Consider the following 27038-nt stretch of genomic DNA (forward strand, 5'->3'; position numbering starts at 1 on the left):
TTCCATTGAAATTCAGAAAAAATAAGGACAGTCATAGATTTTCTGACTTGTTGGCACATTTTTGACGTCTTGATGTTTACTTGGAATGTTTCCGTACTACTAGTTATTCATAAAAAACTCCTGTACAAAGGGATCTCCTTTACTAGAACTACTACAGATAAGTGCCAATTTTCATGGAATGAGGCACAAGAAATATCTTTCCTTGTCCTTAAGGAGGCACTAACATCTCCTTCAGCTCTAACATTGCATGATTAGAATTCTGAGACAGAGCATTATGTCAGTGCTAGCAGTTATGGGATATGAACAGTCCTAGTTAAAATTAAGGGAGGTGCTGAAAAAGATGGTAGATTATGCTGTCAGAATACTCTCCAAGCCCAACATGAGCTACTCTACAAACGAGAAAGAGATTCTAGCAGCTGCGTGGGTTGTGGATAAGTTCCAGCTGTATTTATTCGGCAAACCTTTCACTGTTATGATGGACCATGATTCTCTATGCTGGCTGACTAGTCACAAGCTTCAGTCAGTCAACTGGAGAAATGAGCACAGTGACTTGTGGAGATGTCACAGTGGTATACAGAAGTGGATGCAAACACAAGATTGCTGACTACCTTTTAAGGAATCCTTTGTCAGAACACAGCAATATATTCAACATCTCAGTCATCACTGCATTAAATGACATTGTTATTGGGTAGAGGGAAGAACCAGAACTGCTGAAAAATAGAATTCTTGAAGGAGAGGAACCAACAAAGGAGAAATCCAGTTAATAAAGAGAACATATATTAGAGGAACTAGGATCTGATGGGGTGTAAATGATTTCTCATCACCCCAGCTCAGTTACAACCAGCAAGCCTGAAATTTTTCCATGATGCTCCAGCATCTAGTCTTCTGGAATTTGTGAAAACTTTAGACAGAATTACATACAGGTGTCACTGGCCAGGTCTCTATTTGTTAGACACTGTTAGCCTCTATAAGGAATCCTAGTGGTGAAAGCATGTGTCACAGTTACCTCTTGGGCATCCAGTATCAATTCCACTCAAGACTGCCATTCCACTGAGCTCCAGTGGACCTCTTTTGGAGGCCCCAAAATCAACAATTGAGAACTGATGTTTAATAGTCTGCACTGACTCTGCTACATTGTCACCAAAGCTGTAACCACTGCTGAAACTCCTGAAATTGCAAGGTTCATTTAGAAGAGATCATTTTGAAGTGCTCCAGTTCTAAGGTTTTCCATCTTTACCGATATTGAACTTCATCAAATTTTTAAAAATGTCTTTTCAAACCTTGTTGGGGCAGTGAGATGATTTTTTCTGCATTTCTCCAGTATTGTAAACTACTGGATCATAAAGTGGAAACATTAGAGTTTATGTATGGATAGAATAATAAATAACTATTCTAGTTAGTACAAATTATGTTTTTTGTTGAAATCTGTTGCACTTTCTTCTTTACATAGGTGGTTGGTGTTGTTGTTGTGTCTTCAGTCCTGAGACTGGTTTGATGCAGCTCTCCATGCTACTCTATCCTGTGCAAGCTTCTTCATCTCCTAGTAACTACTGCAACCTACATCCTTCTGAATCTGCTTAACGTATTCATCTCTTGGTCTACCCCTACGATTTTTACCCTCCACGCTGCCCTCCAATACTAAATTGGTGATCCCTTGATGCCTCAGAACATGTCCTACCAACTGATCCCTTCTTCTAGTCAAGTTGTGCCACAAATTTCTCTTCTCCCCAATCCTATTCAATACCTCCTCATTAGTTATGTGATCTACCCATCTAATGTTCAGCATTCTTCTGTAGCACCACATTTCGAAAGCTTCTATTCTCTTCTTGTCCAAACTATTTATTGTCCATGTTTTACTTCCATACATGGCTACACTCCATAAAAATACTTTCAGAAACGACTTCCTGACACTTAAATCTATACTTGATATTAACAAATTTCTCTTCATCAGAAATGCTTTCCTTGCCATTGCCAGTCTACATTTTATATCCTCTCTACTTTGACCATCATCAGTTATTTTGCTCCCCAAATAGCAAAACTCCTTTACTACTTTAAGTGTCTCATTTCCTAATCTAATTCCCTCAGCATCACCCGACTTAATTAGACTACATTCCATTATCCTCGTTTTGCTTTTGTTGATGTTCATCCTATATCCTCCTTTCAAGACACTATCCATTCCGTTCAACTGCTCTTACAAGTCCCTTGCTGTCTTACAATGTCATCGGTGAACATCAAAGTTTTTATTTCTTCTCCATGGATTTTAATACCTACTCTGAATTTTTCTTTTGTTTCCTTCACTGCTTGCTCAATGTACAGATTGAATAACATTGGGGAGAGGCTACTATCCTGTCTCACTCCCTTCCCAACCACTGCTTCCCTTTCGTGTCCCTCGACTCTTATAACTGCCATCTGGTTTCTGTACAAATTGTAAATAGCCATTCGCTCCCTGTATTTTACCCCTGCCACCTTCAGAATTTGAAAGAGAGTATTCCAGTCATCATTGTCAAAAGCTTTCTCTAAGTCTACAAATGCTAGAAACGTAGGTTTGCCCTTCCTTAATCTAGCTTCTAAGATAAGTCGTAGGGTCAGTATTGCCTCACGCGTTCCAATATTTCTACGGAATCCAACCTGATCTTCCCCGAGGTTGGCTTCTACTAGTTTTTCCATTCGTCTGTAAAGAATTCGAGTTTGTATTTTGCACCCGTGACTTATTAAACTGGAAGTTCGGTAATTTTCACATCTGTCAACACCTGCTTTCTTTGGGATTGGAGTTATTATATTCTTCTTGAAGTCTGAGGGTATTTCGCCTGTCTCATATGTCTTGTGCACCAGATGGTAGAGTTTTGTCATGACTGGTTCTCCCAAGGCTGTCAGTAGTTCTAATGGAATGTTGTCTACTCCCGGGGCCTTGTTTCGACTCAGGTCTTTCAGTGCTCTGTCAAACTCTTCACGCAGTATCATATCTCCCATTTCATCTTCATCTACATCCTCTTCCATTTCCATAATATTGTCCTCAAGTACATCACCTTTGTATAGACCCTCTATGTACTCCTTCCACCTTTCTGCTTTCCCTTCTTTGCTTAGAACTGGGTTTCCATCTGAGCTCTTGATATTCATACAAGTGGTTCTCTTTTCTCCAAAGGTCTCTTTAATTTTCCTGTAGGCAGTATCTATCTTACTCCTGGTGAGACAAGCCTCTACATCCTTACATTTGTCCTCTAGCCATCCCTGCTTAGCCATTTTGCACTTCCTGTCGATCTCATTTTTGAGACGTTTGTATTCCTTTCTGCCTGCTTCATTTATTGCATTTTTATATTTTCTCCTTTCATCAATTAAGTTCAATATTTCTTCTGTTACCCAAGGATTTCTAGCAGCCCTCATCTTTTACCTACTTTATCCTGTGCTGCCTTCACTACATCATCCCTCAAAGCTATCCATGCTTCTTCTACTGTATTTCTTTCCCCCATTCCTGTCCTTATGCTCTCCTTGAAACTCTGTACAACCTCTGGTTTAGTCAGTTTATCCAGGTCCCATCTCCTTAAATTCCCACCTTTTTACAGTTTCTTCAGTTTTAATCTACAGTTCATAACCAATAGATTGTGGTCAGAGTCCACATCTGCCCCTGGAAATCTCTTACAATTTAAAACCTGGTTCCTTAATCTCTGTCTTACCATCTATCTGAAACCTGCCTGTATCTCCAGGCTTCTTCCATGTATACAACCTTCTTTTATGATTCTTGAACCAAGTGTTAGCTATGATTAAGTTGTGCTCTGTGCAAAATTCTGCCAGGCGGCTTCCTCTTTCATTTCTTCCCCCCAATCCATATTCACCTACTACATTTCCTTCTCTCCCTTTCCCTACCACCGAATTTCAGTCACCCATGACTATTAAATTTTCTTCTCCCTTCACTATCTGAATAATTTCTTTTATTTCATCATACATTTCTTCAATTTCTTAGTCATCTGCAGAGCTAGTTGGCATATAAACTTGTACTACTGTGGTAGGCATGGGCTTCATGTATATCTTGGCCACAATAATGCGTTCACTATGCTGTTTGTAGTAGCTTACCCACACTCCTATTTTTTTATTCATTATTAAACCTACTCCTGCATTACCCCTATTTGATTTTGTATTTATAACCCTGTATTCGCCTGACCAAAAGTCTTGTTCCTCCTGCCACCGAACTTCACTAATTCTCACTATATCTAACTTTAACCTACCCATTTCCCTTTTTAAATTTTCTAACCTACCTGTCCGATTAAGGGATCTGACATTCCACGCTCCGATCCGTAGAACGTCAGTTTTCTTTCTCCTGATAACGACGTCCTCCTGAGTAGTCCCTGCCCCGAGATCCGAATGGGGGACCATTTTACCTCCGGAATATTTTACCCAAGAGGACGCCATCATCATTTAACCATACAGTAAAGCTGCATGCCCTCGGGAAATATTACAGCCATAGTTTCCCCTTGCTTTCAGCCGTTCGTAGTACCAGCAGAGCAAGGCCGTTTTGGTTATGTTACAAGGCCAGATCAGTCAATCATCCAGACCGTTGCCCCTGCAACTACTGAAAAAGCTGCTGCCCCTCTTCAGGAACCACACATTTGTCTGGCCTCTCAACAGATACCCCTCTGTATCGTTGAGGCACGCAAGCCTCCCCACCAACGGCAAGGTCCATAGTTCATGGGGGGGGGGGGGGTTCAGTTGTCTAAAAGAAGTTACTGCTTACTACTGGTTGCAGTAACACAGTCATGTCTAATCTCTGTGTTGAATATCAATCCTGTATACCTGTATATAATAAAAGTGGCACTCAGGTGTATTCTTCTTTGCAGCAGTCTGACATTTTCAGTTGCAGCTTCATCATACGAATTCAACTAACAAGTCTTTCTTCACACCAAAAACATACTACTTCTTACAACAGAACAGAGTAGACTCCAGACTACTACTACCACTCAACTTTTAACACATACCAAAATATGATACATCAAGAAGACTAGAGATACGATAACTCACAGCACAGTGATTTTATAGAGTATCAATTTTTATTTTCAGATAAATGTATATATGATCAATTATTATTTTTAAAAATGTTTTCAAAATGTTACCTACTGTGAATTGTAGAAATTATAGTAATGTCGATAATTTCAAATGGAAAATATGAAAAATAATTATGTTATTTGAAAAATAATTACAATAATAATATTTATATTATATTCATTGTTTGAACACAAATTTTTTATGTGAGTATAAAGAAGATAATATTTTACAATCTCTTTATTTGAAAGCTAAAATTTATGTGATTTCAGAAAAATGTCTGTGTATTGTGTGATCTAGTTGCCTTAATGCATCGGGTACTTGGAGTATTTGTATGTATCAAGCACTCTGATTATTTTGTGTGTATCATCAAATACAATATGTAATCAAAATTAGCCATTGGTCAGTTGTACCATACAGCTGAGATTAGTGTCAGAGGTAATTTCATGTTGCAACATCACACAGAGGATGACGGCTGCACATCACTCACAGATAAATGGCCTCACGGAATGTATTAATAAATTGTCAGCAGATGTTATGTTGATGTACATTAATGTTAAACAGAGAGATTGGGATACAATACTTCTCCTGTGACATTAGCATATAACACAGTGAAGCGAGATGCTAGAGGCCTCACACAGTTCTGTCTGTTCCATGATCAAGAGGCCAAAATGACAGTGGATACACTATTCACCATTTAATCAGAAGATACTCAGGATGGCTGTGTTAAACACTACACCACCAGGATTGAAGGAGCAAGACAACTGGCTTGTATATGGTCCCTGAGATTGCAGGAGAGGGATCGAGAGTGCTATAACATGAAACACTAGCCTGTGAGATGAAGCCCAGGAGACTTGGCATGGATTTTTATCATGAGACACAGATCAACAATGAGAGCTTCTTGCTCAAGGAAAGTTAAGATCTTCTCAATGACTGTGAAGGTTCAGCAAAAAAGGTTCATCATAATGCAGAGGATGTGACAAAATGACCAGAACACAACGATTCACCAGTGCTGCCATATAGACAACCACTGACAAGATCTAGATTCAGGGAGCTGTAGTCAGCTGCAGTGAGAATGTCTGAAACAGCTGTGCAGCCTGTCACCAGCTCAGATCTGACCTAAGCAATTATTTGTTATGCAGTATTTACAACTTTTGGAAGTTTCTCAATTTCTTATATTTGTAATGTTTGCATATTATGGAGTATTTTATCTTAGTATAGATAGCAGCATTCACTGTCAGAGTTCACTTCTGTTCTGTCTGTATGTTAGTGTTCATAATAATCTTGCTTTCAGTGCTATGTGTTGTACTTTACTGATGATCCTGCTTTCAGATTTTGGTTTGACTCAGGTTACAAAGTGACAAAATTTTCAGAATCAAATGTTGTTCTTATATTAAGGAATTAATTACTTGTTGTATATACAGCTAAGGTGAAAAGTTCTTGGCCAGGCAGAAAGGCAGCATTGATGCTGATGAAATTATGTGTTTATTATGTTGGTGCATATTCTGTAGTAACATAATTAGAGTGTCAGTTTGTTTTGCAGAATAGTTCTGTTTATATGGCTTCTCAAAGTAAGCATGTGCCTTTTATTGATATTGATGAACTAGAATATATTATTGCAATAAAATTCTGTATTTTGTGTTGTTAATGCACACATAATTGTTTTAAAAATTGGTGAAAGTGTATAACGAGCCAACATCTTCATTTTCAAAATTTTTAAATTCGTAACCTAATTGAACCATGGTCATGCTTCTCTTGAAGATGATCCAAGTGAAGGACATCCAAAACTCTAACTGCAAATGAAGACTCAAGAAAGTATGATATAACTGGTATCATAGGCACATCAGGAGAAATAACATGGTACAGTTCACATGAAGTACTATCTTTGATAAAGCTTTGTGCAGTATGGATCATTCATTTATTGAATTTTTACCAAAAGCAAACACAGAAATATGTATCTTATAAACCTTTAACAAATTTAAAAATAATCCAACAAATTTTGTGTGCCAACTTGTTACTGTACAAACAGTGGAAAATCCAGGATGGGATAATGACATTCTTATGAATAGGATAGTTTGCTAGTTATCCTATAGAGGAGATGTTGTGGTGCAGACAGGCACAACAAAAAGACTGCTATGCATCTGATCTTTCAGTCAAAAGGTCTTCTAAACTAGAAAACACGGACACATTCTCACAAACACAACTCACATACATATGACCACTGTCTGTGGCCACTAAGGTTGGGCTGCAGGCAACTGTGGGTAGTGTGGGTAAGGAGGAAGTTAAAGGAGGAAGGGGGAGTAATAGCAGGGTGGAGGTGTGGGAGGGTGTAGTTCTCCTTGTGGGAGTATGCAGGGATATGGTGGGGACAAGGCTGCTAGAGCCAATCTGGAGGTTTGACAGGGTAGGGATGGGATAGGAGAGTGGAAAAGATGAGAAATAGAGGAGGGGAAAAATATTAGTGGGTGCATCTGTCAAATAGAAAGGTGAGCGGGAGCAGGGAAAGGGATTGGTGGGTGAAGGGCAGGAGCTAGCAAAGGTTGAGGACTGGTGGTTACAGGAATGTAGCATATATTGCAGGTAGGTTTCCCACCTGCACAGTTCAAAAAAGCTGGTGTTGTTAGGTAGGATCCAGATGGAGCAGGCTGTGCAGCAGTCATTAAAGTGAAGCACATTGTGTTGGTCATAATACTCAACAACTGAATGGTCTATCTGCCTCATGGTCACAGTTTGTCAGTGGCCATTCATGTGGACAGACAGCTTGTTGTTTGTCATAACCACACAGAGAGCAGCATACTGATTACAGCTTAATTAGTAGATAACATGACTGCATTCACTGCTGTCCTGCTTTTGATGAAATAGGTGATATCTGTGACTAGACTGGAGTAGGTGGTGATGGGAGAATGTAGAGGACAGTTATTGCATCTAGGTCTGTTGCAAGGGACACGAGACATTAGGGAATGGGTTGGGAACAGGGATAGAGTAGGGACAGACAAGGATATCGCATAGGTTTTGTGGGTGGGGAATACTACTGTGTTGGGAGCACAACAAGAGATAGTCAAAACCCTGGCAGAGAATGTGGTTCTGTGCTGTGTGGTACTGAGTCATGAGGGGAGTGCTCCCTTGTGGCCATACAGTGGGACTGTGGTAGGAGACTGAAGAGATAAAGCACAGGGGATCTGTTTCTTTACAAGGTTGGGACAGTAATTTTGGTCTGTGAAAGCATCAATGAGACGCTTAGTATATTTGGCGAGCAACTGCTTGTCATTGCAGATGCAATGTTACTATTCTCTAATTCATTACTTTACTCAGTGTCCATAATTTTCTTTACGTGGGCATGACAACCAACGAGCCATCTGTCCGCATGAATGGCCATCTATGAACTGTTGCCAAGAGTCAGCTGGACCATCCAGTAGGTGAACATACTGTCCAACACAACATGCTTCCCTTCAATGATTGCACAGCCTTTGCAACCTGGATACCTCCTATCTACACTGGCTTTTCTGAACAGTGCAGGTGGGGACTCTCCCCGCAATATATCCTATGTTCCTGTAATCCCACTGGGCTGAGCCTTCACTAATTCCTGCCCTTCACACATCTATCCCCATTCCTGCTCTCACTCTGGCACTACATAGCCTTGTGTTTCACCAATGCACCCAGTAATCTTTTTTCCTCTTCTCTATTTCTCTCCGTTCCCGGGTTCGATTCCCGGTGGGGTCAGGGATTTTCCCTGCCTCGTGATGACTGGGCGTTGTGTGATGTCCTTAGGTTAGTTAGGTTTAAGTAGTTCTAAGTTCTAGGGGACTGATGACCATAGATGTTAAGTCCCATAGTGCTCAGAGCCATTTTTTCTACTTCTCTCCTTTTCCTCTATATCCAACCCCCCACCCGTACTTCCCCCTCAAACCTCCTGACTGCACCTAGTCGGTCTACCCGGTCCCCACCACACTCCTGCATGCTGCCAGCACTACACAGCCTTCTATTCCAACAATGCAACCACTAGTATTTTTTCCCCTCCCCTGCTTCTCGCTTTTCCTCTCTCCTCCCTCTCCCTCAAATCTCCCTAATGCACCTAGTGTCTCTAATCTGTCCCCACCACATTCCTGGATGCTCCCACAAGCAGTACCGCACCATCCTCCACTCCTACCCTACTATCCTTGTGCCTCCCCATCCCAGCCCTCCTCCTTAACCTCACGACCCACAGATTGTTTCTCCCTTCAGGTGCAGTTGCTCACAATCTGGCCTCAGTAGCCAGAGACAATGGTCATATGTGTGTGTGAGTTGTGCTTGCATGAATGAGTTTGTTTTGTACTTTAGAAGAAGGCCTTTTGGTCGCTGCGGGGGTTGCCATACAGTCTGAGGCACTTTGTCATGGTCTGTGCGGCTGGCCCCGTCGGAGGTGCGAGTCCTCCCTTGGGAATGGGTGTGTGCATTGCCCATAGCGTAAGTTAGTTTAAGTTAGATTAAGTAGTGTGTAGGCTTATGGACGATGACATAAGTAGTTTGGTCCCATAAGACCTTACCACATATACCACCTTTTGGTCAAAAACTAGGATGTACAGCAGTCATTCTGGTGTGCTTGTATGTGACTCAACATCTCCTCTACATAGTGAGTAGCAATCTGTCCTTTTCATAATAATTTCATTATTCCATCCTGGATTTTGCATTGCCTGTATTTTCCTAGCAGCTTTTCTTCCATCCTGCAACCCAGTGCTGTTTACTTCGTTACTATTCTCTAATGCATTAGTTTATTCAGTGACCATCCTTTTCTTTCTATTGTTTCCTGTGTTGTACATGTCGCCCTCTGAATCTCACATGCTCTGACTTACAAGTCACACTGTTTCAACACTCTTGTCCATGTACAACACATTTCTATGTGACCACTGTGATCACTGGTGTAGCATATCATGTCCCACATTATTCCCACTGATATAATTAACCCTAGACCTTCCAATTTATCACTCTTCCTGCCACACTCTTGCGTATTTTCCATGTTATTTTCTATACCTTCCTGTGCTACACTAACTTGTTGAATCCTAACTACCAACCTGCAACCCCTTTCTCTTTCTCTTCTCTTATTCCAGCATGCTCATACTAAACTCACCTAATCCATTTAAATCTGCTGTCCCCTTCCTTGCCAGCCCAGGGTGGCCAAGCAGTTCTAGGCACTACAGTCTGGAACTGTGTGACCGCTACGGTCGCAGGTTTGAATCCTGCCTCGAGCATGGATGTGTGTGATGTCCTTAGGTTAGTTAGGTTTAAGTAGTTCTAAGTTCTAGGGGACTGATGACCTCAGAAGTTAAGTCCCATAGTGCTCAGAGCCATTTGAACCATTTTTTTGTCCCCTTCCTTGTTACATGTCCACCCACTGACCAGCATCCCACATCCCACATTATTATCTTGTTATTTATTTTTCTCTTTGATCTCATTGTGTTTTCACAGTTCATTTCCACAATTCACTGCTAGCACCAATCCCTCAGGTTTCACCTATTTTCCCCATAATTCATCCATTCCATCCTTTTTATGACTTTTCCCATGTATTTTCAAGTATTTCACATATTTTTATGAGTCTTTCTGCTCATGTGTTTACATAATTTATGTATTTTTATGCATTTTGTCTCCATGTGGATCCTTGCTCCTTCCATATGCACTAATACAGAAAAGTTTCCTCATCCATAGCCAGAGACCAGTCCCACACACTGCTTTGTTGTTGTCTAAATCAGTGAAATCCCCCAAAATGGTCTTCCCATCAAATTACCCCTCTCTCATTACAACCCCTCCTTCCACAGTAACCTCTATCTCTCTTCGAATCCAGTCAGCCCATAGCCCTCAACAACTTAATTCTGCAAAAACATGTAATGAGCCCCAAACCTCCCTGCAATATTTCCTCCCTATCTGTAAAATTCTCCAACTCTGCAATCCCAACTTCCTGGATCCGTGTCTCACAATGAAACTCTTGCCTCCGGGAACTAGAGCAGGACGCACAATGTCACCTCAAAAAACTCTCCAACCTGTTCACCTCCTACTCCCACCTTGGATTACCACTATCCTCTGTGTCTACATTAGCCTCCAAACATCCCCCAAATCCCCTCATAGCTGATAAACCCTACTACATTTACCACATCTCAGAAACTCCTTCCCCCCACCTTACAAAATCTAGAACTTATACAGACCCAGAACATAATCATGAACCTTTCCCCCTAAAGCTTTAGTTCCACAGAAGTATCAGCTCTTTCCAAAGGCTTTACCTTTTGCCCCACTGGTCTTACTAAAGACCTTCTCTCCATCTCCCAATCCCCACAGTGAAAACCAACCCCATCAATCAGATTTAACTAAAAGCCAATGTTGCACTCTGTCTGACTCAGTTCACTCCTCCATCTAACTGTGAACCACCTTCACTGCCCAAGAATCACTCCCTGTTAACATTCCAGAATTTCTCAACCTCAGACCTTGCCCCACCATCATCCACAAAATCTCGCAACATGGAAGCTGCCCTTACATCTGGAGACAGAACCACAATCCATTGCTTAAAAACTGATCCCAACATTATGATCCTACCTGCCAACAAAGGCTCCAATACTATGGTTTTGAACTGCAGGGATTACCTGGTGGGAGGACTCTGCCAGCTGTCAGATTCATCCACCTACCAACCCTGTTACAGTGACTTCATTCCAGAAATCAAACAGGATCTCTGGATCTCTGGTCTCTCTTCAAATCCTTAGGTCCATCCCAGAAGCTCTCCCGAGTTTATCTCTCTCCTCACCCATGCCGCTCCCCTCACCCCTACCTTCTACATGCTTGCTTAAGTTCATAAACCCAACCACCAAGGATGCTCCATTGTGGCCAGTTACTATGCTCTCACTGAGAGAACCTCTGCTATCGTGGGCCAACACCTTCAGCCTGTTAACCATAACCTACCCTCTTATGTAAAAGACACCAACCATTTCCTCCACTGACTCTCCAAAGTTCCTGTTCCTTTACCACATAACCCCCTGCCCTTCACTGTTGAGGCCACCTCCATGTACACTAACACCCCTAATGCCCATGGCCTTGCTGCTATTGAATACTACCTCTCTCCATGCCTGAGTGACTACAAACTGACAATCTCCTTCCTGCTCACCATAACCAGCTATATTCTCACTCACAACTACTTCACCGTTAAATGCATCATCTACAAGCAAATCCAGGGTACAGCAATGGGCATAATGGGACCATCCTATGCAACATATCTGTGGACCATGTAGAGCAGAGGTAGTCAACATGATCCTTGCTGCCCCCTAGTGGGCATTCCAGTGTTCACAATGGCCTGTGGGCGATAGAGGTTTTAGAAACATTTTGATTAGGTTTCCACAAAATTATTACTTCAAGTATTTGGTAAGTAATTATTAGTACATGCTTCAATTTGCTGTAACTCTGGTTACAAATTTTATAAAGTAAAGTTACTTACATACCTTACAGATCACCATTACTGTGGAATCACTGGGCAGTTAGGAAATTTGACTGCTAATAGAGATACAAAACTGGGCAGTAGATAAAAAGGGTTGACTACCTCTAATCTATAGGATTCCTTCCTAACCTCCCAGAATCCCAAACTCCTCACATGGTTTACATTCATTGATGACACTCTATGCACATTCTCCAGAACCTCAAAAACTTCTGCCGCATTCTTCATCACCTGGTTCTCCTCAGCCCAATATTCTTGTGCTGTATTTTGCCATACAGATGACATGGTGTTTTCTGAATTGTAGAGATTATGTTTATTGTATATTAAAATCTGATTATATGAGCAACATTTTTTCAGTGTATGAAGTACCTAAATACCATTTAACATAACAGAACACTGTCCCATTCATTCTGTAATGTATGTGTTTTATTTTGGAATTTCGTCACCAAACTGTGTCTAGTGAAGTAATTATAAACAGTTTAATGCATTTTCATCATATGTTGTAGCATGAATGTTCTTTGAATTTCCATTTAGCATCCATGTTCTTTGAATTTACATTTAATTGTTTTTCAGGAAGGAAATGAATGCTATAAGGATTATGCAATACATTCGAGCTGTCACTCTGTCAATGGGCATGTTTGTTACTCGACTGTCAACATTTTTCAGCATTATAATATTTGTTATGCTAGGAGAAAATGTAACTCCTGACAAGGTTAGTGATAATACTCAGTATGTCTCCAAAGGTTTGATAATTGGTCCACTCCTGTCATTTAACTATATCATTAAAAGTCTTTAAACATTTGTTATTTTTGCCAATGATAGAAGGGTTCTGATCAAAGACAGAAACTCAGCCATGTCAGACACAGCGAGTTGGAGAGGCTTGTAATTAGTCTACAACAAACAGTTTCATTCTTTAATCTTACAAAAAATTTATCTTAAACAGTGCAAAAGAATAACAACTCTTTTTGTGTCTCTGAAAAAGATACTGTCGACCAATTACTAGATGAAATTTAATGTGTAAAATAATTGGTCCTCACATTGATAACAGATTGAAACACTTATTTGAAGAAAGTTAATGTGTAAAGTAATTGGTTATCAAGTTGACAATAGATTGAAATGGTGGCAGCACTCTGATAAGCTAACTAAAAAAATCAAGTTTAATCCATTATGCACTCAAACATATTTTTCATTATGTTAAATTTCAGACAAAAATGCAAGCATATTTTGTACACTTTGATTGCTGTTTGTTGTCTCAAGAAATATTCTTTAGGAAAAATACATATAAAATAATTAACATACTTGTTATGCACACACATTCAGTAAAAATGTTACATAGAGTTTATAACTAAACATCTTGCACACACACACACACACACACACACACACATATATATATATATATATATATATATATATATATATATATATATATATATATATATATATAACAGAGGGAAACATTCCACGTGGAAAAAATATCTCTAAAAAGAAAGAAAGTGATGAGACTTACCAAACAAAAGCGCTGGCAGGTCGATAGACACACAAACAAACACAAACATACACACAAAATTCTAGCTTTCGCAACAAACGGTTGCTTCGTCAGGAAAGGGGAAGGAGAGGGAAAGATGAAAGGAAGTGGGTTTTAAGGGAGAGGGTAAGGAGTCATTCCAATCCCGGGAGCGGAAAGACTTACCTTAGGGGGAAAAAAGGACAGGTATACACTCGCACACACACACATATCCATCCGCATATACACAGACACGGATGGATATGTGTGTGTGCGCGAGTGTATACCCGTCCTTTTTTCCCCCTAAGGTAAGTCTTTCCGCTCCCGGGATTGGAATGACTCCTTACCCTCTCCCTTAAAACCCACTTCCTTTCATCTTTCCCTCTCCTTCCCCTTTCCTGACGAAAGAACCGTTTGTTGCGAAAGCTAGAATTTTGTGTGTCTATCGACCTGCCAGCGCTTTTGTTTGGTAAGTCTCATCACTATCTATCTATCTATCTATCTATATATATATATATATATATATATATATATATATATATATATATATAAACAAAGATGATGTGACTTACCAAATGAAAGTGCTGGCAGGTCGACAGACACACAAACGAACACAAACATGCACACAAAATTCAAGCTTTCGCAACAAACTGTTGCCTCATCAGGAAAGAGGGAAGTAAAGACGAAAGGATGTGGGTTTTAAGGGAGAGGGTAAGGAGTCATTCCAATCCCGGGAGCGGAAAGACTTACCTTAGGGGGAAAAAAGGACAGGTATACACTCGCACACACACACATATCCATCCACACATATACAGACACAAGCAAAGACCTTGGACATTATTATTTGATACCAGTACTTTCATTCTTCACATTTATTTATGTAAAAATAATTTCTATGTTGACTCTGCATTTATTATTTCGATATAATCTGTGATCTGCAGTTCTGGTTCAAAGTATTTTTAAATAAGTTGTCTATGTAAATCAAAGGAATAGAAATCTCTGAAAGTTCGAACCTAGTTACAAAGTTGCTTGCAGCAGACGGTGACTTTACTGATGCAGTTTGCCTTGTCAGTTTAGTGACTAATGTCAATCAGGGTGACAGTTGAGTACTGCCTGTGTTCTGTGCGGTGATGATAAATACACAGATCTCATGTCAAACCCACCCTCAGAGACTGGCGGGGGAATCAGGTGATAGAACCCACTGGGCGGTCTTGCCTCTCCTATCCATCAGAACAGACCTTGGAAGGTCTGATGTACTGACCAGCTGCTGTGTCACCCTCAGCCAGTTGGCATCACTGGATGCAGATACAGAGGCTTCTTGTGGTCATACTGCTGTCTCAGCTGTTATCAGTTTTTCTGATCAGAGCTGCTACTTCTCATTCAAATAGCTCCTCAATTGGCCTCAAAAGCGCTGAGTATGTTAAACACAATCTCCTCCTCCTCCTACAAGGGCTGAGTGTACCCCTGTCTTGCCTTGGTGGGTGCAATTCAAAGCTTGTAACAATCGGAGCTTGCTAATGATTTGTAGTTCAGCAGTTCCAGCTATACTCTGTATATGTGTCATGTAAACATGACACTATTTCTTCTTCCATGTTTGCTGGAACCTCATTGGACTTTGTTTCATATGGAGCAGAAGCCAAACTGTATAGACTACAGTCAAGTACGATAATGAGGACATGGTTTATGCTATGCGTTATGCATATATGGACACAGCGATAATGTGGGACAACAGCTTCACCACCACATTTAACTTGGACAGCACTGGCGAGCCACCTGGTCCAACTGACCTGCAGTGATGCAAACAATTATAGTAAACATATAAAAAGAGATAGGCAGAGAACAATACAGTCTTGAATGTCATTTAATTTTTGAACAGAAGGAAATAATGGTAAAACTCAGGCAATACACTTGTTAGGTGACCTGATGGAAAACATAACATGCTCTCAATCTTAGCTAACATAATACTGTAATTAAAAACAAGGGTGATGAAAATTGCTAACTTCAACAAGAGTAATTTTTCTGCATGAGCTATGTGTGGTGTAAAAGCACACCGCATAGTTAAATATTGAAGCCACTGAAGATATTACAGTCAGTCATCTGGTAACCTTTGAACTCCTTCCATATTGAACTCTCAGGAATACTGTACGTTTCAGTACTTCTGTGTTCATCAAAAAGCTTCATGCATTAGTTCCAGTACATTTGGCAGCTTAATGTCCTTTTATTTCTTGCACAAATCTCTTAGCTTGGCTCCAGATCAATTCTTTAGGATTCAGATTGCAGTGCTAGGGTGAGAACTGTAAAAATGGAGCACGTACAGTGTGCTCAACACCATGAAAATTATTTTTTTCCACATTTCTATGACGCTTATCACTCTGCCTTGGGTGAGATCACATCTACCCTACAAAACAATGGAAATATTCAAACAAAGAGTATTTTGTTTTTCATTTTTTCTCCAAAAAGTTTAATTGTGTAATGTTTTCTTAACTTCAAAATCTTTAACAATCTTTTATAAAATATCAATAATTAAGAATGTGTAATTGCAATGACAGCCAGAATTTTGCATGCGATTTGCAATTAGAAACTAGAAGACATGCATTTTGCTTGAAACTATGATGGTTAAGTATGAGTTAATTAGCATATATCTGATATATTTCATGCTTAAAAGATTTAGATATTCAAACAGAACAAAAAACATAGTAGATTTCAATGAGATTCGTACCACCACCCACTGACCAACAGGGTTATCAATCTACGACACTACTGATTATGCCACACATGGGATTTGTAAATCCTTCTTTATATTTATTACATACTGTTTCCCAAAAAATGTCAAAGCTGATTTTTGTCTGTAATCTTCTGAAAGACATTAAGAACAACTTGTTTCTTCCCATTTACTGTGTTCCACACATGTTCCACTATGAAACAGGAAGCAGTGTCATCCATTTTTGCAGGACATATGGGCAGCAAAACAATCAGAGCACAAGTTCCGCTTGCAGAGACTGTGACTGTACACGATTTTTCAAAAAAAAATTACATTGCTACAATATGATTAAGGAAAACATTGATGGCTGTTAGTACATCCAAATGTCTTAAAGTTTCATTTACAGTAGCATAGTAATAAGATAACTAATACATAGGTTGGACCTACTTCCAAGAGCAGAACAACATCAGTGTATGAGAGCTGTGGCTGCTGACCAATCATTGCATTTGTGTATGTTTACATCAGGTTTATTACTAAGACCTCTTCGGACAGTGTTTAGCTTTAAACAGAGTATAGTTGGTGATGCTGCTTGATGAGTTGGAGAAGTTTAGTTGTAAATTTTATCTAAGGCTGGTGCCCTGGACAAAGTCACCATGCTGCAGGAATGAAGCTGAGCTGGGAGCCTTTATACTCCATGCAATCGTGTTTGTTGTGACAGGCTCCTGTGTTATTCTGAACTATGCACTTTGTGTTACACTACATAGCTGCAGCATCAGCCATTGATGACAGAATACTATATTGCCATATGCTGTGCTGCATTATTCAGGCCTAACTGCAGAATTCTGTACGTGTCTGACCCACAAACACTTGTCTGGTTGTTACGGGCTGCCTGAAGCTCTGTCTTCGACACTCCTCCTTTCCTTCAGTCCTCTGAATTCTACACTTCTGCTGAACCTGTGAACTATTAAAATCGCTATTTACCTTTTATGCACTGTGTGTTCTTCTTCCTTACACCACTATTTATACTTTACACACTGTCTGTCCTTTTACCTGCACATTCCATTACACACCATATGGTGACAGGTACAAGCAGAATGCTCCATAACTTTGGTTAAATTATGTGGTTGATCCATTCAGTTGGTAGGTAATAAGCTGGGAAATATGGTGAGCAGATGGCTCTTTGCTGATGGTGTGCTGATGACTGTGTGCTGATACCTTCTCCAATACTACTGAATGTGGTGGAACAATATTGCCCACCTTGTGCTGCTAGTAGCTTGTTGAGAGAACTATGTGTGGCAGGATCAGTGGTAGCATTCATATAGATTAGGTACTTTGCTGGCAAGATTTCAAAAGTATTATTGGATAGATACAACAGAAGACACATTGGGTTCAGAGTTGTAGACCTTGTTATTGTAATTGGTAGGAGAAAAGTCTGTCCTGATATGTCACACAGTGATCCATTTGGCAGTATCACTCTGATCCATAATTTCAATCATGTGTTGCAAAGATGTGCTTGGGCACGTGTCCATTTCTCTCTACCGAGGAATAGTTCCATTTTGCATGTGCCCGTTATAGTTTGGTCCACTGTGGAGGAGTATATCACAGTCTGCACTCTCTGGTATTGGCCCAGCTCATCTGCTGCCATGAGTGCATGGGGCTTCCTATCTGGCATAACTAACAGAATCTTGTTTGTTTTCAGATGTACAAATTTCCATAAAGTTTCACGCTTCAGTTCATACAACTGTATCACACATCATTCATATCTGCTGTTGGTGCTTGCTGCAGGTAACCGTGTTAGTACATGGCGCCAGATGTGGGCAGTAATAACCTGCACTGTTGCAAGGTGATTGTGCAATAACATTATATTTCCTTCTGGAAGCTCAGATAGTTCCAGCAGAGTTTGTACCTTGGTCTTTGCCTGACATAGCCCTGCCAGAAACTTTCCCAGAGTTAGTTGCCACTGCACTGCATTGCACAAGGCTCTCTGTAGTTGCACTGATTCTGTTTGAGTGCTGTTGCCTATACTGTCAGCAATGGCATGCAAAAGTCATGCCACAACCATTCGTGTGTTAAAGGTCTAGTTTTGCTTGTGCAATACCCGAATCCTAATTCACCATATCAGCTGTCCCTTAACACATCTATTCAGATCCACAGTTAGCCATAATAAGAATATAATTCTGTTCATAACTCCCTGTTTCAGAGGTGTGAAGGAGGAGAGGAATAGGAGAGGGAGCTGGAGGAGATGCATGTAAGAAGATGGGAGCAGGAGGAAATGGGCATTGTGAGAGGGGACGAAGAAAAGGACAGAGGGAGATTTGAGGGGGGGGGGGGGGGAATATGTCAGATGGAAGGGGTAGAATGAGATGGAAAGAAATAAGGACAGTAAGACATGAACAGAGGAACAGAGAGAGAGAGAGGAGAAGATGAATACAGAAAAGTGGAATGTACAGTGAGAGAAGAGGAGGAGATATAACACAGGGGGAGGGAGGAGGAGTTGTACAGAGAGGATGAGAAGGAGATGGTCAGAGAGAGGGTTTGGAGGATGTAAACAGAGAGGGGGGGGGGGGAAATATGGTCAGAGGGAAGGGCCAGAGGATATGGACAAGAGAGGGAGGAGGAAGGAATAGAGAAATAGAGAGAGTGTGATGGAGGAGATGAAAAGATGAGATGGACAGAGAGACAGAGGAGGAAGAGGTGGAGATGTGTGCAATATATGTTTTGCAGGATGTCTACAGGCTAAGAAAGTAATGAAAATGTAATGAAAATGGATTGGTGGTCATGAAAGTAATGAAAAAGTAATGAAGCTGAGTGGGCAGCCATGAATTTTATTTTGTATGTCAGTGAGGTGCAGGTTAGAGCCACCACCAAAATTGTTGTATCCAGCTGTTTATTTAATAAAAAATTACACTCCTGGAAATTGAAATAAGAACACCGTGAATTCATTGTCCCAGGAAGGGGAAACTTTATTGACACATTCCTGGGGTCAGATACATCACATGATCACACTGACAGAACCACAGGCACATAGACACAGGCAACAGAGCATGCACAATGTCGGCACTAGTACAGTGTATATCCACCTTTCGCAGCAATGCAGGCTGCTATTCTCCCATGGAGACGATCGTAGAGATGCTGGATGTAGTCCTGTGGAACGGCTTGTCATGCCATTTCCACCTGGCGCCTCAGTTGGACCAGCGTTCGTGCTGGACGTGCAGACCGCGTGAGACGACACTTCATCCAGTCCCAAACATGCTCAATGGGGGACAGATCCGGAGATCTTGCTGGCCAGGGTAGTTGACTTACACCTTCTAGAGCACGTTGGGTGGCACGGGATACATGCGGACGTGCATTGTCCTGTTGGAACAGCAAGTTCTCTTGCCGGTCTAGGAATGGTAGAACGATGGGTTCGATGACGGTTTGGATGTACCGTGCACTATTCAGTGTCCCCTCGATGATCACCAGTGGTGTACGGCCAGTGTAGGAGATCGCTCCCCACACCATGATGCCGGGTGTTGGCCCTGTGTGCCTCGGTCGTATGCAGTCCTGATTGTGGCGCTCACCTGCACGGCGCCAAACACGCATACGACCATCATTGGCACCAAGGCAGAAGCGACTCTCATCGCTGAAGACGACACGTCTCCATTCGTCCCTCCATTCATGCCTGTCGCGACACCACTGGAAGCGGGCTGCACGATGTTGGGGCGTGAGCGGAAGACGGCCTAACGGTGTGCGGGACCGTAGCCCAGCTTCATGGAGACGGTTGCGAATGGTCCTCGCCGATACCCCAGGAGCAACAGTGTCCCTAATTTTCTGGGAAGTGGCGGTGCAGTCCCCTACGGCACTGCGTAGGATCCTACGGTCTTGGCGTGCATCCGTGCGTCGCTGCGGTCCGGTCCCATGTCGACGGGCACGTGCACCTTCCACCGACCACTGGCGACAACATCGATGTACTGTGGAGACCTCACGCCCCAAGTGTTGAGCAATTTGGCGGTACGTCCACCCGGCCTCCCGCATGCCCACTATACGCCCTCGCTCAAAGTCCGTCAACTGCACATACGGTTCACGTCCACGCTGTCGCGGCATGCTACCAGTGTTAAAGACTGCGATGGAGCTCCGTATGCCACGGCAAACTGGCTGACACTGACAGCGGCGGTGCACAAATGCTGCGCAGCGAGCGCCATTCAACGGCCAACAGCGCGGTTCCTGGTGTGTCCGCTGTGCCGTGCGTGTGATCATTGCTTGTACAGCCTTCTCGCAGTGTCCGGAGCAAGTATGGTGGGTCTGACACATCAGTGTCAATGTGTTCTTTTTTCCATTTCCAGGAGTGTATATGTAAAGACTCACCAGAAGTCTTAAGACTTTGTTATATATAGGGGGCATAATTGCCCATCTGTGCAAGCCATGTTAGCAAAGCTGGTTTAGTGCAGTTTGCAACCTTGAGAGGCAAGTGTGGATGAAGAAATTTGTTGGTGTGACTTTGTTGAGGTATATATGTTGTATACATCTAATGGAAATGATGTAAAATTGTAGCTCTGCCCTTGATGTTGCTGCCATCTTATGTGTTGCTCGGGGATTATCAGTTAGAACAGCTGTTTCCTTAATTCTATCAACTCCCACTTCTGCTTAAATCTCTTTAATCCCTATATTTTTTGGAAAGACATTTCCTTAAAGATTTTTAATAGTTGATATAAAACTATAGTAATTTTAATCTCATTTTAAAGGTGTTAAGGATGATCAGAGTAAAATAAATTTATCACTAGCCAAAACATTTCCCACACCATATTAGTGCCATTTGTGGACTATAACTTTGCATCTGTCGAGCATTTTGTACAAATGTGACTGAGATTAGCACCAGTGGTGTTTTGTGCATACAAACACATGAAAGAGGAAAGAGACATTCAGCATTGGTTCATTCATTAGTTTCAAGGCAATGAAATAAGTTGTCTTATGCTGTAGTAAAAACAATGCCAGCTCAGTCACAAGTTTATTCTAAACAGAATTTGAATGGCAGTAACAAATTATCAGCACTTGCTCCTGCTAGAACTTCAGTTGAAGAAAGTTTCAAAACAAAGTCATTGAAGCATTTTTAGTTACTGGTGAGAATGTAATATCTGAAATTGTATGGGCTATGAATAAAGTTACATTTCATTCTTCAGTAAGAAGTTCTGGAAACACAACAGACTTATTCAAAATTATGTTTCCTAACAGCCTGATTGCCAGAAAATTTGCTTACTTAAGGATAAGTTGTCATATAGAATTACTTATGGACTTTGCCTTCATTCCCAGAATCTCATAGCTAACAAAGTTAGGAAAGTTGAATTGTTTTGTATGTAATGTGATGAGAGTTTAATCAAAGTTGTCCAAAAGGTACAGGTGGATTTGGTGCTTCATTTCTGGGATCAACAGAACCAGTCAGAATCTACCAGATATTTAATGTATATCTTTTTGAATTCTGCTACATCTTCTGATTTACAGTCAAGTATCGGAATGGTATGAATTTGCCGCCTAAGAATATAATTCAAATTTCAATGGATGCACCAAATGCGAACTTGAAGATGTTGCATGATTTACAAGCATTTCTTATCAATGAAGAAGATAATCAGCCACAAATGCTTAATTATGGCATTTACTTACTTTGTTCAAGTAGTGAATGGTTGGAATGTTCGTGAGTTTCTTTGGGTGATATAGTACTTTATGAAGGATTTTCCTTCACGGAGGGCAACTGTCTCAAATATCACTGGACATTTCATGTTTCCTCTCAGATTTTGTTCTTTAAGATGGGTTGGGAATATTGAAGTCATGAAGAGAGTACTAGAACTTATTTCATGTTTGAAGAAAGATGTTGCCGAAGTACATAAAAGACAACCTGAAAGTAGAAACTTTGAAAAAATTAAACATCACTTAGAAGGTCTAAACCAGAGGCTCAGATGACTCTGCGACACTATCGGATGCAAATTTCTTGACCTCTGCTATTGGATGCAGAATTGTAGGTTTCCCCCTAATAGGTCAGGTGTGCACTACATGCAGGAAGTGGCTACTAGGGTAGTGGAGTACATGTGACATGCACATGAGGTTTTGTAAGTTATAAAACCCCTCCCATGGGATCAAAGTTGATTTGCCTGTTAAATCATCCACAGTGGCCTCAGAGAATCTTGGTCCTCATAGATCAGAGATAGAAAAGATTAATATGATTTTAGTAAACTGCAGGAGCATCCAAGTAAAGGTCCCAGAATTAGTTTTGCTTAATGAAGATTATAATGCACAAATAGTATTGGGAACAGAAAGCTGGTTGAAACCAGACGTCAATGACAAAGAAATCCTAAGTTCAGATTGGAATATTTATCATACGGATAGGTTAGTCACCAATGGTGGTGGCGTGTTTATCGCAGTAAAAAATTCCATAAATTCTAGCAAGGTTATCATGGATTCCGAATGTGAATTAACCTGTGTGAAACTGAGTATCAAAGAATCATCAAAAATGGTGATTGGATGCTTTTATAGATCACCTGGGTCACGATCTGTAATTGTAGAGTGCTTCAGACAGAGCTTGCAGAATATCACTAGTAATTTTCCTGATCATGCTGCCGTTGTAATAGGGGGTGACTTCAACTTGCCAGGTATAGATTGGGAGTGTTATGCCATTAAAACTGGTGCCAGAGACAGGGATTTGTGTGGCATTGTTTTGGATGTCTTGTCCGAAAATTACCTTGAGCGAATAGTTAGAGAACCAACTTCTGAGCATAATGTCTTAGACTTCCTGGCAACAAGCAGACCTGAACTTATCGAATCAGTTAACATAGAGAAGTTATCAGTGATCATAAGGCTGTGACAGCATCTATGATGATGGGTCCTACAAAGAGTGTTAAGAAAGGTAGGAAGATATATTTGCTCAGCAAGGGTGACAGGATACAAATTTCGGAATATCTCAGTAGTCAGCATCAAATATTTGATGATGATGACAAAGATGTGGAGAACAAATGGAAAAACTTCAAAGGCATCGTTCCATATACCCTAGACAGTAAGATTTAAAGAGATGGGAAAGATCTGACATGGTTTAATAGCGGTGTTAGAAAAGCACTACGTAAACAAAGAGCAGTTCATCTCAGATTCAAGAGAAGTAAAAACCTAGCTGACAAACAAAAGCTGAACAAAGTGAAAAAGAGCATAAGGAGAGCAATGACAGAAGCGTTCAATGATTTTGAAAGTAAGATGTTCTCAACCGACCTCACTAAAAACTCGTAAGAGATTTTGGTCATATATAGAATCAGTAAGTGGGTCAAAATGGACTATTCATTCTCTCAGCGACCACACCAGCACTGAAATGGAAGATAACAGAGAGAAGGATGAAATACTGAATTCAGTCCTCCAAAGTTTTTTCACCACGGAAGATCATAACACTGTCCCTCCTTTGTCATCGTATGAATGTCGAAATGGCAGACATTGAGATAACTGATCACAGAATTGAAAAGCAGCTATGTTGGTGCTTTGAAAAGTTCTCGGAATCATCACAAGAGGTTAGTGCTAGCACAACAAGTTGTTCATGTGATATTCATTGGACTGTTGACTGCAAATACGTGCCACATCAGTGCTCTTGGAAGAGAGCTGTGGTGGTGACGTGGCTCTGTTGTTGTTTCCGTATAATGATTTGCAAAGATGGAAAAAATCGAGATTCAAGCAGTGATTAAATACGCCATAAAGAAAGGTATGACAGCAAAGGACATTCATGCCAATTTCCAGAATACATTGGGCGACTCTGCTCCTTCATACTCAACTGTTTCCAAGTGGACAAATGAATTTAAATTTGTTCGGGAGTGCTTAGAGATGATCCATGCAGTGGTCAGCCAAGATATGTCACTACAGTGGTCAGCCAAGATACGTCACTACTCCAGAAATCATTGCAAAAGTGCACAAAATAGTCATGATGGGTCACCGATTGAAAGTGCATGAAATTGCTCACGCATGCCAGATGTCATCTGGTAGGGTATATTGCATTTTAACTGAAGAATTAGAAATGAAAAGTACATCTGGATCAAAAGCAAATGCCGGTGCCATGGCAAAATTACATGAACTAAGGTATGAATTGGTACCACACCCACCTTATTCACCTGATAGGGCTCCTTCAGACTTCTGTCTCTTCCCAAAACTGAAATTTTTCTTGGTGGATGAAGATTCACTTCAAACGAAGAATTGATAGCCGGAGTTGACAATTATTTTGTAGGCCTGGAGGAAACTCATTTTCGAGATGGGATCAAGGCACTGGAACATTGTTGGACCAAGTGCATTAATCTACAAGCAGACTACATTGAAAAATAAAAAAGTTTCAGTGATATAAGTACATTTTTTCTATACCATTCCGTGAACTTTTCAAACCACCCTCGAACAATTGCTAAGTAGTGGAAAGGCTTTAGGACTAGGTGAGATACCTATAAGATACTATGAAGATTGTGCAAAAGAACTTGCTCCCCTTCTAGCAGTAATTTATTGTAAATCACTTGAGCAAAGAAAGGTACCAAACAACTGGAGAAAAGCACATGTCATTCCTGTTTTTAAGAAAGGCCATAAGACACACAATTATGGACCTATGTTGTTGACGTCAGTCTGTTGTAGAATAATGGATCATGTTTTATGCTCAAGAATTATGATGTTTTTAGAAAATGAACATCTGCTCTGTAAAAATCAATAAGGATTTTGCAAACAGAGATCCTGTAAAACTATCGATTTTGTTCTGTTAAGAGTGACATGTTGAGTTCTGTCTCCAAGAAAGTCTTGAATCCAATCACAAGTTTGTTTCAATACGCCATAAGCTTGTATTTTTTCATTAAATGGCAATGTGGGATTGTGTCAAATGCCTTACTGAAATCAAGGAAAGTGACAACAACCTGTGTGCCATTGTCCGCTGTGCTGTGGACCTCATGGAGGAACACAGCAAGTTGCTGTTTACAATATATATAAATATCTAGTAGAAAGTGTTGGATGCTCTTTAAGGCTAATTGGAGATGATGCAGTTGTCTATGCTAAAGTGGCAATGCCAGAAGATAGTAAGAATTTGCAGAACAATCTGCAGGGAATTGCTGAATGATGCAAGCTTTGGCAGTTGACCCTGATTGTAAATAAATTTAACATATTGCGCATACATAGGAAAAGAAATCCACTACTGTACAGCTACACTGTTGATGACAAACAGCTGGAGACAGCATCTGCCATAAAATATCTAGGCATAACTATCCAGAGTGACCTTAAGTGGAATTACCACATAAAACAGATAGTGGAAAAAGCAGATACCAGACTCAGATTCATCGGAAGAATCTTAAAGAAATGTAACTCATCCATGAAAGAAGTTACTTATAAGGTTCTTGTTTGCCCTATTCTTGAGTATTGCTCATCTATCTGGGATCCCTATCAGGTAGGACTGATAGAGGAAATAGAGAAGATCCAATGAAAAGATGTGCATTTCATCATGGGATTATTTAACTGCTGAGAGAGCATTACAAAGGTGCTAAACACTGGCAGACGTTACAAGAGAAGTGATGTGCTTAATGGAGAGATTTAATATTGAAATTTCAGGACAGCATTTTTCAGGTGGAGTCGGACAATATATTGCTTCCCCCCACATACATCTCACTTATTGACCACGGAGAGAAAATTCAAGAACTTAGAGCCAATATAGAGGCTTACCAACAATCATTCTTCCCACACACTATTCGGGAGTGGAACAGGATTGGAGGGATCAGATAGTGGTGCCAAAAGTGCCCTCTGGCACACACCATTAGGTGGCTTGTGGAGTATGATGTAGATTTAGATGTGAAGGAGGTGTGCACAATATATGAATTGAATACATATGTCGGCAAAGAGTGTTAAAGTAGTATTGGACTGCTTTATCACACTTTCTTTGCATGCCAGGAAATACATCAGTCTCTGAAATGTAGGTTACCCTCCACAAGATGTGCGTTGGGGGAGTAGTATGGACCTGCTTTATTAACATGTTTTGCAAGGGCTACACATGTGGATGGGCACGGCTAAGGGAGATTGAGATGGATAGAGGAGGGAATGGCGGAGAGAGGCTAGAGGAAGGGTTGGCTATTGAGAGAGGGAGAAGGAGGGGCTGGACAGAGTGATGGAGAAAGGAGGGAAGTGAAAGAGAGAAGTGGGTCAGAGATGGATAGGGAGAGAGTGGAGGAGGAGGTGAGCTAAGAGAGAGTGGAGGAGTGGGGACTTGGGGGGGGGGGGATGGGGGAGGAGAGGGACAAATTGAGAGGGGAGAAGGAGACAGACAGAGAGAGGGAGAGCAGGAGATGTCCAGAGAGAGAGGGGGGAGGAAATGTTCAGGGAGAGGGCCAGGAGGAGAGGACAGAAAG

General features: G+C 40.9%; 1 protein-coding gene across 3 annotated transcripts in view; it reads left to right on the forward strand.

Moving 5' to 3' along the window:
* Positions 1–27038, forward strand: part of LOC126236178 (probable multidrug resistance-associated protein lethal(2)03659) — a 417284-nt gene that overhangs the window by 167246 nt on the left and 223000 nt on the right. For all 3 annotated transcript variants that reach the window (XM_049945275.1, XM_049945276.1, XM_049945277.1), the window contains one exon: positions 13049–13187. In XM_049945275.1, the coding sequence (XP_049801232.1) occupies positions 13049–13187 (139 nt within the window). The remainder of the gene's footprint in view (positions 1–13048; positions 13188–27038) is intronic.

Source organism: Schistocerca nitens, chromosome 2 (assembly GCF_023898315.1).
Source record: "Schistocerca nitens isolate TAMUIC-IGC-003100 chromosome 2, iqSchNite1.1, whole genome shotgun sequence".
Taxonomy (NCBI): Eukaryota; Metazoa; Arthropoda; class Insecta; order Orthoptera; family Acrididae; genus Schistocerca; species Schistocerca nitens.